Below are 12,179 nucleotides of genomic sequence, written 5' to 3' on the forward strand. Positions count from 1 at the left end.
CACCAAATTTTTTTCACTATTCTACGGATAAGTCCCTTAACAACGATTTGTCACAATCGTCTTCATTCCCTAAACATGTATCAGATCATAACAAAGATCAAATACCACCTAAAGATATTAAAGACTTAGAATATGCCCCTTTATCCTTAGATAGCAGTCTCAATTCTTGTTTTCCAGATCTCAACTCGCCAGCAGAGCAGCAATCGAGTTCAGATACTTCACCATTCGAAAAGGCACAAGATGATTTCATGTGTCCTTTTGAATCCACTAAATATTATATGGATATATTGGTTAGAAAATAGCCTGATATTATTTCAACTCTTGATTGCACTCCTGAAGCAAATGTTGATTTAAAAATAAAGAGCCTTGCAGATATTCAAAATGATCAAAATACTAGTCTTAAAGAACTGCTCACGTGCTATGTGCAATACCAAATCCCCTCCTGCTTCCATATAGAAAAATTAAAAATCTCCAAACCAAACAAACTTCATTTACTACTGCATTAAAAAATTCAAATTGGATGCAGGCAATGACTTCAGAATTTCAAGTACTTATGACAAATAATACTTGGACACTTTACCTCATGATCCAAATTTTCACACTATTGGGTGTAAATGGGTTTATAAATTAAGATACAAACCATCTTAGGAAAAAGAGAGGTATAAAGCTCGCTTAGCTGCAAAAGGGTATAATCAACAAGGTTTTGATTTCAATGAAACCTTTAGTCCAGTCATTAAACATAGAACTATTAGACTCATGTTATCTCTAGCAGTGAGTCAAAACTGGCATATTCATCAATTCGATGTCTCAAATGCCATCTTTCATGGCGATTGAGATGAAAGCATCTTTATGGAACAACTGCCAGGTTTTAAAGATGAAAATTTCCCTATTTATGTGTGTCATCTTAATAAGTCAATTTATGGTTTAAAACAGTCTCCACGAGCTTGGTTCACCAACCTCTCAGTATGTTACTAACATTTGGTTTTTCGGATTCCAAAACTAACACTTCCTTGTTTTTCAGATTTACGTCTAATCCATTTTTTATTTTGATTTATATTGATGAAATTTTAGTTCTAGGACCCAATATCCTTGATATCAATACTCGTGTAACCCAATTGCATCTTGAGTTCACATTAAAAGATTTAGGCCCAGCTCATTTCTTCTTAGGCATTGAGTTTCTACAAAGCAATAACGGATATTTCCTAACACAGTCTAAATACATTTTATCTATTCTTGAACGAAAAAAAATGGAAAACTGCAAACCCCTTCCTACACCATGTGCCATTTCAGATTCAGTCACATTAGATGCTCCACTTACTGATGGAATAATCTATAGACAAACTTGTGGCGCCTTGCAATATCTGACTTTAACTAGACCTGATATTGCATTCGCCGTAAACAAGGCTTGCCAGAAAATGCATTCAATTACTCCGTTATTTAAAAGGTACAATTCACCATGGACTTAGTTTATTTAATGATTCAGATCTTACTCTAAATGCCTTTAGTGACGCTGATTGGGCTGGAAATAAAATCGATAGAAGGTCAACTAGTGCTTTCCTTTTATATATCGGAAAAAAAATCTTATTTCCTGGAGCTCAAAGAAACAACAAACTAAATCACGTTCTAGTACAGAAGCTGAATATAAGGAGCTAGCAAATTGCGTAGCAGAGATCTTATAGATACAATCAATTCTCAAAGAAACACAAATGCAGCCCAATCATAGTCCAACATTGTGGTGTGGCAACATTGGGGCTACCTATTTAGCAGCTAACCCCGTCTTTCATGCAAGAACTAAACATGTGGAAATCAATTTTCATTTTGTTCGTGAACAGGTAGCTGCCAAAAACATAAGGGTTAAATTTATCAAAGGAGACGATCAGCTCGCATATGCTTTTACGAAACCGTTGCCACGACCTCGATTCATGCTGTTACGAGACAAGCTCAACGTCGAGGAGCGACCATTGTGCTTGACGGGGGGTGAAGACGAAAACAAGAAGAAGACAAGGAGTGACAACGGAAAATCGTCAGTGGAGCAGCCAATAGGATCTTTAATAAGAAGTAGCAAGTAGTAATCAAACACGTACCCTATACTCGTTAGAGAATATATAGTAGGAAAAATATAAGTTTAAACATAGACTAGGATTAAAGATAGATAGGTCAAATATAGATAGGACTACTTGTTATAACGGCTATGATTAAATCAAGAAATAGCCGTTATACTTGTTATAACGGCTATGATTAAAACGGATCGAACAGTCTAAACCGTTAGATCCATAGCCGTTATAACTCGTATAAAGGTTATAGTTTAAACACCTACTATATTTATTAACACCGCACAATATATGATAAGAACCAATGTAGAATTTGATTTTATGGAGAATTAGAGATCTTAACCAATAGATCAAGCCGGTCTCTCTTCTCCTTCTCCTCCTCATTCTTCTCCCCCGCTTCCTTCCTCTTCTCCCTCTGTCTCTCCGTCTCTCATTTCCTCCAAGCGAAGCGCACGTTCTTACACTTCTCTCCCTCCATTGGAACGAAGGGTGTTCTACTGAAGGCTGATAATCCTTCCATGCCGTCAACCATCTTTCTTTTATATTGAGTGCTTGTACTCTAGAGTTTTCTATATATTTAATTATTATATCACAAAAACAGAAGAAAAAGCGAAGTCTACTGATGGCGGAGAGGCAATTGCACCAGCTCTCGCACGTTCATGGGGCTCCGTCTCTGCAACCTTCCGTCGAAGGCTCGCCGCGCTGCGATGGCGTTGAAGGCGTCCGTGGGGTGGAACGGATCCCAAAATATGAACTCGGAACGGTTGCCGCACTCCAACGGCAGCAGCGGCGGGCAAGCGAACTTCCCCCTCTCTCTTCCTACTCCGCAGCAGGCCAAGTGAGGGTATCGAAACCCTAACGAGACACATAATACAGAGAGATGAAGGAGCGAGGAATAATAATAGTAATGAGTGAGAGAGGAGGAGTGAGAGAGGAGTGAGAGAGGAGAAGGAGAGAGAGGAGAAGAGGGATTGAGAGAGGAGTGAGAGAGAAGAAGAAGAAGCAGCGAGAAAGAAAAATAATAAGAATAAGAAGCGAGAAAGAAGACGAAGGATCGGGAAAGAATAATAATAATAATAATAGGAAGAAGAAGAAGGAGCCAGAAAGAATAATGAGAATAGGAAGAAGAAGAAGGAGCCAGAAAGAATAATAATAATAGGAAGAAGAAGCGAGAAAGAATAATAATAATAATAAACGGGAAAGAAGAAGAGACGAGAAAGAATAATAACGATTTTTTTTTAATAACACGAATAATAACGATAATAAGAATAAGAAGAAGGAGCGAGAACCAGTAATAATAATAATTAGATGAACAAGGAGCGAGAAAAAAGAAGAAGAAGAAGAAACGAGATAGAGGAAAAAGGAGTAAGAAAGAATAATAATAATAATAAGATGAAGGAGCGAGAAATAATAATAATAATAATAAGAAGAAGAAGGAGCGAGGAAGAAGAATAATAATAATAATAATAATAATAAGAAGAAGGAGGAGGAGCGAGAAAGAATAATAATAATAATAATAAGAAGAAGAAGAAGGAGCGAAAAAGAATAATAATAATAGTAAAAAGAAGAAGAAGAAGAAGGAGGGAGAATATAATAATACTACCACCACTACTACTACTAATAATAATAATAAGAAGAAGAAGAAGAAGAAGAAGGAGCAAGAAAGAAGCGAGGACGAGAGAAAGAAGGAGAGGAAGAGGACGAGAGAAAGGAGCGAGGAGGAGGCTGACCGTAGAGAGAGAAGTTGTTTATGACGTCGGAGCTGGTCGAGTAGGTGTCCCAGTACAGGAAGCGAGCGTCCCGGAGACTATCGTTGAGCCGGCGCAGGATCGATCTGAGGTTAGCGTTGAACAGCTGGGCGAGCCTGTTCGTCGCATCGACGCAGCCGCTTGAATTCCCGGCGCCGATCTGGCTCGGCATGCAGCCCAGTGGCCCGAGCCCAGCGATCAGAAACCTCCTCCCACCGCTCCAATAGAGGCTCTGAGCGAAGCATTGTCAACACCCAGATGAAAAAAAGGAAGCTTTCTTCTTCTTTTTCTTGTTTCTACCTCGAGCTGTATTCCGAAGCGGCGAACGAGGAGCTTGGCGTAGGCTGCGCCGCTGTACGCCTTCGGCTTGTCTGAGAGAGGAAGCAAGTAGTTGTTGATGTAGTCGTTGCTCCCCGCGCAAATAAGGAAGAGAGATCGACTTAGAAATTCTTCGGTGCTCTCTCCCATTCGGGCTCTCATCTCCTCGACCGTCCTTTGAAAGTTCTGAATCTGCCGCTCCATCGGAAAGAGAGCTCCCTGCAAAACCATGCACCATCAGCAGCAATGACAAGAAACTAGAAAAAGAAACTACTAGCAGAAGATTACTTTAGAATAATTACCCGAAGAAGCTACCAGAAGAAGCTAAAAGGAGCTCTATGAAGAAGAAGAGGAAGCTAGAAGAAGCTAGAAGAGGAAGAAGCCAGAAGAGGAAGAAGCCAGAGGAAGCTAGAAGAAGCTCCAAGAAGAAGCTAGAAGAAGCTAGAGGAAGCTAGAAGAAGCTCCAAAAAGAACCTAGAAGAGGAAAAAGCTAGAAGAAGCTCCAAGAAGAAGCTAGAAGAAGCTAGAGGAAGCTAGAAGAAGCTCCAAAAAGAACCTAGAAGAGGAAAAAGCTAGAAGAAGCTCCAAGAAGAAGCTAGAAGAACCTACAAGAAGCTCCAAGAAGAAGATAGAAGAGGAAGAAGCTAGAAGAACCTACAAGAGGCTCCAAGAAGAAGCTAGAAAGAAGAGGAAGAAGCTAAAAGAACCTACAAGAAGCTCCAAGAAGAAGCTAGAAGATCCTACAAGAAGCTCCAAGAAGAAGCTAGAAGATCCTACAAGAAGCTCCAAGAAGAAGCTAGAAGAACCTACAAGAAGCTCCAAGAAGAAGCTAGAAGAACCTACAAGAAGCTCCAAGAAGAAGCTAGAAGAACCTACAAGAAGCTCCAAGAAGAAGCTAGAAGAACCTACAAGAAGCTCCAAGAAGAAACTAGAAGAACCTACAAGAAGAACAAGAAACTAGGAGAAGAAACAAGGAGAAGAAGCTAGAAGAAGAAGAAGAAGAAGAAGAAAAAAAAGAAGGAGAAAGCGGAAGAGGAAGAAGAAGATCATGAAGATGACACAGAGACGATGCCACCGTCGTCGACAGTGAAGCAGAGAGAAGTTCTCACAAAGAGCTTGCCGGAGTCGCCGAGAATCCCAGAGCCTGCGGAGGCATAATTCACTCCGCAGAACGGGGAAGAACCCACAGAGAAGCGGCCATTGTACGGCGGGATCAGCGGCAGCCCCAGCAATTCTCCTACGTCAACGAGTTGCACCACCAAGTAAAACATTTATCATTTCTCTATCTTTCCATACATACACAAAAATATATATAAGTAGAGACATATATGTATGTACCGAGGTGATCGGCGACGGTGCCGCCGTTACAGAAGCGGCCGGTAGCGCCGGAGGGGAAATCGACGCCGTAGGGAGAGTAGTCGGCCTTGGCCAAGGTGACGAGCCCGTTGTTGTTGCCGGCGTCCACTAGCGAGTCTCCGAACACGAACATGGCCGCCACCGCCGGCCCGCCGCCCGCCTCCGCCGTCGCGGCGGCGGAGCAGGCGAGTAGCAGCAGCACCGCCGCCGCTGAGTTCGCCCGCATTGCCCCGTCCTTCGCGCTGCGACGGAGAACGGGAGGGGTGTGAACTAATATCGCCGAGGACGGTGACTCGGACGAGTTTTGCGTGATCCGACGGTTGGAATTGCATAATCGGAATGATTAATGCGTGATGGGGTGATCTCCTCTGGTCCATGGATCTAACGGTGGAGATCTTCTTAGAGCTTTTTCCCCTCTCCATCCCCGAGGAAGGAGAATCAGACGAGTTTCGCGTGATCGGACGGTTAGAGTTGCATCATCTGAATGTTTAATTTGAGCGGGGTGATGTTCCTCGAATCCATGGATCTAACGGTGGAGATCTTCTTTGAGCTTTTTCCCCCCTCCATCGCCGAGGAAGGAGAATCGGATGAGTTTTGCATGATCGGACGGTTGGGATTGCATCATCTGAATGTTTAATTTGAGCGGGGCGATGTTCCTGGGGTTCATGGATCTAACGGTGAAGATCTTCTTACAGTTTTTTGGTTCCTCGTATAGTTGTATACTTGTATAGCAGAAGGAGAGTCGGACGATTTTTGCATGGATCTAACGGTGGAAATTTTCTTAGAGTTTTCCCCCTCTATCGTAGAGGAAAAAGAATCGAACGATTTGTATGTGATCGGACGGTTGGAGTTTCATCATCGGAATGTTTAATTAAAGCGGGGCGGTGTTTAACGGTGTGGATCTTCTTAGAGTTTTTTCCCCTCTTCATCGGAGAGGGAGAATCGGGCGATTTTTGCGTGATCGGACGGTTGGAATTCCGTCGGAGTGATTCTGTAAGTGGGGATGATGTTCTTTGGGGACCATGGATCGAACGGTGGAGATTCGATGAGATGTTTCTCGGGGGATCTCCTTACGTTCTGATATGTCTCCAGTTTGAAATTTTAATTCGCCCGCGCGGCCGTGGCGAAGCAGGAGTCCGGTACACAAGGCAGGATCGAGGTCGGTTTTGTAATGATGCCTCTCTCAAATTTGTTGCATGAATAGAAGGCGTGATTTGATTCCCTGCAGTTTCCTCCGGAGTTTTTGATGATTTATTTGCAATTTCTTCATCATACATTGGTGGTAGGCTCTCTGGATATTTCTCTGAAATTTTGGTCGGTGAGTTCTCTTCAGCAATGTGGATCTGTGTATTCAAGTCGGCAAGATTCTCCGAACAGGTCTTTCAGTTGTTGTTTATTCACGGTTTTATTGTGTGGAAGTGCGTTTTTTGCGACCTCTTGGGGTTAAGTCTGGGGAGGAGATTCGTCCTTGCTGATCAAAGTCTCGTGTTCTAACACGAGGAAGTGACATCGCGTTTTTGAAGCCAGAATGGCGCCATCTGCGTGATTTCCTGATTCATCCGTCCTCTGGTCGTTTGAATATTTACATTTGTCTTTTATCCGTTAGAGCGCGAAGCATGCCCAACGAAATTCCAAATCTGTAGTTGAAATTGTGAGCAATTTTTCAAATGAACCACATTTAACAGATCCTTAGCGGCCTAGCAAAGCATTTGCTCCTGAAACCGGACAGCTACGCCAAGCTCCATCAGTCAACCACAAACTTCCAGATAGAGCGAGAAGGTCCTCTATCTCTATATATATAAAAAAACAGATAAATATATAGTTATGCCGTTTGTTAGCGTATGAATCTAAGTCTAATTTAGATTCTCTTGGGCTCTTCCAGGGTATTTTATGATAGAACGTGGATCCTCTAATCTTGGTTATCTCCTATTTGGACCCTTTTCTGAAGTTTAAGTTCGGTGAGTTTTCTTCTTCATGAAAGTCGACAGATTCCAGGCTCTATGAGACTGTTTATTCATGATTTTCTTGTGCAGAAACGAACTTCTTCTCTCGCGTCCAGGCCGATTAAGCTCTCAAGTTTGCGCGAAGGAGATGAAGTAATATTTTAGATGTGAGAGTGACGCCATCAGCATGATTCTCCTTCAAATATTTTTCCTTGTTCTATGTCGCTTACATTGGAAACTCCGGACATCTGTTAGTGAAATCTAGAACTTTTAATTGATGCTTGACATGGCCTCAATTTTTTGCGCAGTTTTTGTTGGGTATTTTCAACAAAGTTTAGCGGGGATGGAAGAAGTCCACAGAGAGCTGGAAGAAGTCAAGATGGCCTTGCGTGAAAAGTCTGAGCTCTTGAATACATTGAGGAAAGTCTACGAAGAACAATCAAATATGCTCCACCAAGTCAAGGTCAAGATCGGAAAACAAGCTGAAGAATTGAGTGAGAAGTCAGAGGAGATATCTTCTCTAAATAGCATGTATGAAGATCTCAAATTGAGTTTCCAAGAGAAGAACTCAGCGCTGAAGTGTGTGAGTTCCTCGCTCGACCAGCTGCGGGTGAGTTCGCAGGAGAAGCTGGCAGCGCTTCATGAAGAGAAAATGACCCTCGAAATCAAGCTGAATGAGGCCAATGCCCAGATAGTCGATCAAGCTCAGAATATATATTCGATTACGGAAGAAATCAAGGAGCTCAAGTGTCAATTATTAGAATCGCAGAAGAGATGCGCTAATGCCCAGAGAAAAGCAGAGGTGGCTAAAGATCTGAAGTGGAGGGAGGAGGTGATGATGGAGCTGGAGAGGGAGAATGGGCGGCTGGAGGAGAAGCTGAAATGGAAGACAGAGCAGTTTGCTTATCTCGAAGATGCCAAGGAAAAACTTTATGATCAGTTCCAATCGGCTAGGAAGGAATGGGAATCCGAGAAATTCAGCATGGTCGATGAAATTCGCTCTTTGCAGAAGAACTTGGAGTCCAAGTCCAGACTAGCGAATGACCTCAATTTTCGGCTGCAGATGACAAATCAAGCTATTGCCCACAAAGAAAGCAGGATAAAACTGTTGGAAATCCAGATGCAGGAGTCCAAATTGGCGTGTGAAAATGTTCTGACGGAGTATGAGGAAGCCGCATTGAAGATCAATGAGTTATCGAAGAGGGATGATGATGAGATTGCATCCCTTAGGAGCTCCTTAATGACTAAAGACGCTCTCTTGAGGGAGTCTGAACATGAGAAGAAAACCCTAGAAGAGGAAAACATGGAGTTGCTGGCTTCTCTGAAAGAGCTCCGAGAAGCAGAAATCTGTGAGGCGGGTGCCGTTCTTTCCTTGAAGAATCTGCGTCTAAAGTTTAAAAGTCTGGAGCAGGAGCACAAGAAATGCGAAACGGTATTGAAAAACAAAGAGAAGTTGACGAATGAGTTGGACGAATACGTTTCCCAAACGAGATGCAAAGACAATAAGATTCTTGCGCTGGAATCAGAACTGGAAGGCTCGTGTTCGTCTCTTCTGCAATTAAAGTTAAAAGTGGAAGAGTTGAATGTTCTACAAGTCGTCTTATCATTGAAATATCCAGAAATTCAGTCTGACATTGAAAAGATGATCGAGGAAGTAGAACTGTTTACAACTGATAAGATTAATGAGATAACACATCTGAAGGAGAAAGTCTGGAGAATGATCCGTGCCCTTGACCTGGCCAATATTCAGATCAAAGAAGAGCAGAATGCTAGAGCAGCATTGATTGAAAAGTCAGAAAATTTGGATTTAATTGAGCAGAAATACGGTCTCGTTCACAAAGAGCTCGATGAATGCAAAGAAATGCTGAAGAAGTCCTCTCAACAAGTGGTCAATCTTGATGCATTGCTTCTCCTGAAGGAATCTGCCGCAGACGAAAGACTCAGAAAAATCTCAGAAGAACTGGATGCATCGAATTCTCTTTGCGCCGAGAAAGAACAGCAACTAGCCTTAGTCAGAATCGAGTTGGAAAATTCCAGAGTAGCCAACGAAAAATTGGAAAAAACAAAGGAGGCTGCTCAAGCTCAACTGCAACGGTATCGCGATGACTGTGCCAATGTTCGTAGAGAACTGGAATCAACCCTTCTTTCAAAAGAGGAAATGGAAAAATATTGCCAGCAGTTAAGTGATGAATTTTCGAGGAACGTCGAAGAAAAAGAAAAGAACATGGATGTCCTGCGGCAGCTGCTTTTTCAGAGTGAAAGAGATAAGAAGAATGAAGAACTTGAAGCTGAGGAGAGATTCCTTCGCCTGATTGAAGAGAATGAGAACGAAATTCGACTGAGGCGAAACGAAATCGATGAACTTCTTTATGAACTTTTTAGAGCAGAAATTGGAGCTCTGGTCTACCTCGAACAATCAAAAGCTGGATTCATGCAACTGACAACAGAAAAGGAGAAAGAAATGCAGGGTCTGCTAGAGTTGAAGAACAATGAACTTAACCTGGCGGAGGCTCGAACTGATGAGGAAAAACAATCCAGAAGGGCATTAGTGAAATCCTTGGAACTATCAGAAAACAAGTGCATTCTCATCGAAAAAGAACTTCAGTTCTGCAGAGAAAGGCTGGAAGAATCTTTCGCGAGCGTGAGTAACCTCGAGGCACAACTTATCCAGAAGGAATCCTCTTTCCAGGAAGAACTGGGCAATGTGAATAATTCCCTTGATGAAGCAAAGTCCGCGTGCGAGAAGAAGCAGCAAGAACTAACGTCGCTCAACCATGAGATGCAGAAGCTAAAGCTTCTTCATGGCGAGTGTGAAATTCTGGGAAGAGAACTCGAGGAAGCCCTTCGTTCAAAGCTCGCCGCTGAAAATGCGTTTGACGAAGAAAGAAATGAGAAGGAGCGCCTTCTTCGAGTCTTAATCCAGAAGGAGAGAAGTATAATAGGTTTGCAGGAAGAGATTGATGGACTTCTGCTAGAACTTTCAAGAGCGGACAATGAAGCCACCGTCAAACTCGAGCAGACAAGAGGTAGCCTTCTTCAACTTATTGATGATCTTCGAAGAAAGATCAAATCTCTAGAAGATACCCGATCTCTGGAAATCGACAAACTCTCAGGCTCTTTGGAAAAATCGTTGGAAGCTCACAAACGAGATTTACAGCATTTGGAACAGAATAAACTGAATCTCAGGTCCTATGAAGAGAAGCTTGAAGATTTATCAAAGTTGAGGAGTTTTATCGCGGAGCTTCAGTCTGAGCTTGAGACTGAAAGATCTACGAGGGAAACAGACTCCTCGGCTCTGAAGAAATCATTAACGGAGATGCAGTCTGAGCTCGAGATCGAGAAGCAGAAGAGAGAAAGAGAGAAGGCAAGTGCGGAAGAACAACTGTCGACTCTGAGGAAATCCTTGGATGAACTCCAATCTGAAAGAGGAAGAGAGAAGATGCAGGCGGAAATAGAACTGTCGACTCTGAAGAAATCACTAAAAGAAACGCAGTCCGAGAGAGAAAGAGAAAGAAACCTAGCCCTGGAAGAATCGCTAGATCTGAAGAAATCCTTGGAAGAAGTCCAATCCGAGCTCGAGGCTGAGAAGCGCGCCAGAGAGAAGGAAAGAATTCACGCCGAAGATGATCTTGCGGCTCTGAGAAACTCTCTGTCGCAAATTCAATCGGACTTGGAGATCGAGGCGACGAAGAGAGAAACAGATCGAAGAAAATCGGAAGAACAAGTATTCCGTTTGAAAAATTCACTGGCTGAACTTCGATCTGAGAAAGAAAAAGAGAGAAAACAGGCAGAAGACAGATTACAGCGCGTTCTCGCAGAAGAAGCGGAGGAATCGAAGAGGAGGAACAAACAGCTGAGCGATGTGGCTGGAATCGTGTCGTTGGAGGCGGACGAACTGTGCCAGTTGATTTTGAGGATCAGCCGAGAGGATGAGATCAAGGCCAAGTGGGAGCGAATCTCCAAGATCGCCGAGCCATCGCCGATTTCGTTGAAGAGCGAGGAGAGAGAGAGGAAGAACAGCTCGTCGACTAAGAACAGAGTCAGGCAGCCGCTGGCGGAATTCAACAGTGGCGACCTATAGAACACTCTTATTTTCTATGTAGTCGTGTCTCCGTTTTAAAATTTTTACTTTTTTATCGAAAATTTCTGAATATAACTGGACGAAAAATTAGAATGAAGTTGAATTTATTTATTCATGAATAAGGAGAAACTGTTGTACATGATACAAACGACATTAAGTTTAAAACGTCAAACCTTGTCGTCACAAATTCATAAATCCCTCTAATTATGACAAAGTATGGGTCCACGAGGTGGGCTGACAGCCTGATAGGATCATTGCATATGTTCATTCATATTATATGTGGTAAAAATCAAAAGGTTTTGTCTTTTTTTATGTGTGTGGGAAGCGTATTTTTTTATCTTTTTTCAGAGGACAAAAAATTAAAAACGGTCATAGAGTTTAATTTAGATAAATTATAGTACAAGCATTTGGACAGGAATATACATAAAATATGCTTAAGAAGAAAGATAAATACATTTATTTATGACTATAACTAGACTACCTCCCAAGTAGACAGCTCGCATTAATACTATAATTAAACCATCTCTTCACCTCAAAAAAATAGATTGCTTTTAAACTCTAAACACCACTTTAATAAAGAAAGAAAAACTGCCAAGTCTTCTATAGTTTCAGAATCGAACTTTGAGCCACATTGTTGGCTTCAAAACACTTTGAAATTAGCTCAAAAAATGCCCTTAAGGCT

General features: G+C 42.2%; 2 protein-coding genes across 3 annotated transcripts; one reads left to right on the forward strand and one right to left on the reverse strand.

The window, feature by feature from the left end:
• Positions 1 to 2,334: 2,334 nt before the first annotated feature.
• LOC144702438 (GDSL esterase/lipase At1g71691-like) lies at positions 2,335 to 5,707 on the reverse strand. The gene is made up of 5 exons (XM_078574481.1): positions 5,456 to 5,707; positions 5,227 to 5,354; positions 4,100 to 4,336; positions 3,782 to 4,031; positions 2,335 to 2,906 (listed from the first exon to the last, which is right to left on the reverse strand). Exons 1-5 carry the CDS (start codon positions 5,697 to 5,699, stop codon positions 2,668 to 2,670), a joined length of 1,098 nt encoding a protein of 365 aa, XP_078430607.1. The 5' UTR covers positions 5,700 to 5,707; the 3' UTR covers positions 2,335 to 2,667.
• An 877-nt stretch (positions 5,708 to 6,584) lies between these two features.
• LOC144702437 (uncharacterized) lies at positions 6,585 to 11,619 on the forward strand. Of its 2 annotated transcripts, none has more exons than XM_078574479.1 (5): positions 6,585 to 6,632; positions 7,159 to 7,252; positions 7,356 to 7,431; positions 7,507 to 7,583; positions 7,725 to 11,619. In XM_078574479.1, the coding sequence occupies exon 5, from the start codon at positions 7,760 to 7,762 to the stop codon at positions 11,495 to 11,497; it is 3,738 nt and encodes a 1,245-aa protein (XP_078430605.1). In that variant the 5' UTR covers positions 6,585 to 6,632; positions 7,159 to 7,252; positions 7,356 to 7,431; positions 7,507 to 7,583; positions 7,725 to 7,759; the 3' UTR covers positions 11,498 to 11,619. The 2 variants fall into 2 exon arrangements, with proteins under 2 accessions (XP_078430605.1, XP_078430606.1); XM_078574480.1 differs by lacking the exon at positions 6,585 to 6,632 and adding an exon at positions 6,652 to 6,850.
• The last annotated feature ends 560 nt before the right edge of the window (positions 11,620 to 12,179 follow it).

This window comes from Wolffia australiana, chromosome 4 (genome assembly GCF_029677425.1).
Source record: "Wolffia australiana isolate 7733 chromosome 4, ASM2967742v1".
Taxonomy (NCBI): domain Eukaryota; kingdom Viridiplantae; phylum Streptophyta; class Magnoliopsida; order Alismatales; family Araceae; genus Wolffia; species Wolffia australiana.

Bases quoted from the DNA above. Each gene is read 5' to 3' on its own strand.
- LOC144702438 (XM_078574481.1), bottom strand. From the start codon at position 5,699: ATGCGGGCGAACTCAGCGGCGGCGGTGCTGCTGCTACTCGCCTGCTCC. The intron at 5,355-5,455 runs GTACATACATAT...TCGTTGACGTAG, and splicing joins CACCGTCGCCGATCACCTCG to GAGAATTGCTGGGGCTGCCG. The intron at 4,337-5,226 runs GTGAGAACTTCT...ATGGTTTTGCAG, and splicing joins GCGACTCCGGCAAGCTCTTT to GGAGCTCTCTTTCCGATGGA.
- LOC144702437 (XM_078574479.1), top strand. From the start codon at position 7,760: ATGGAAGAAGTCCACAGAGAGCTGGAAGAAGTCAAGATGGCCTTGCGT.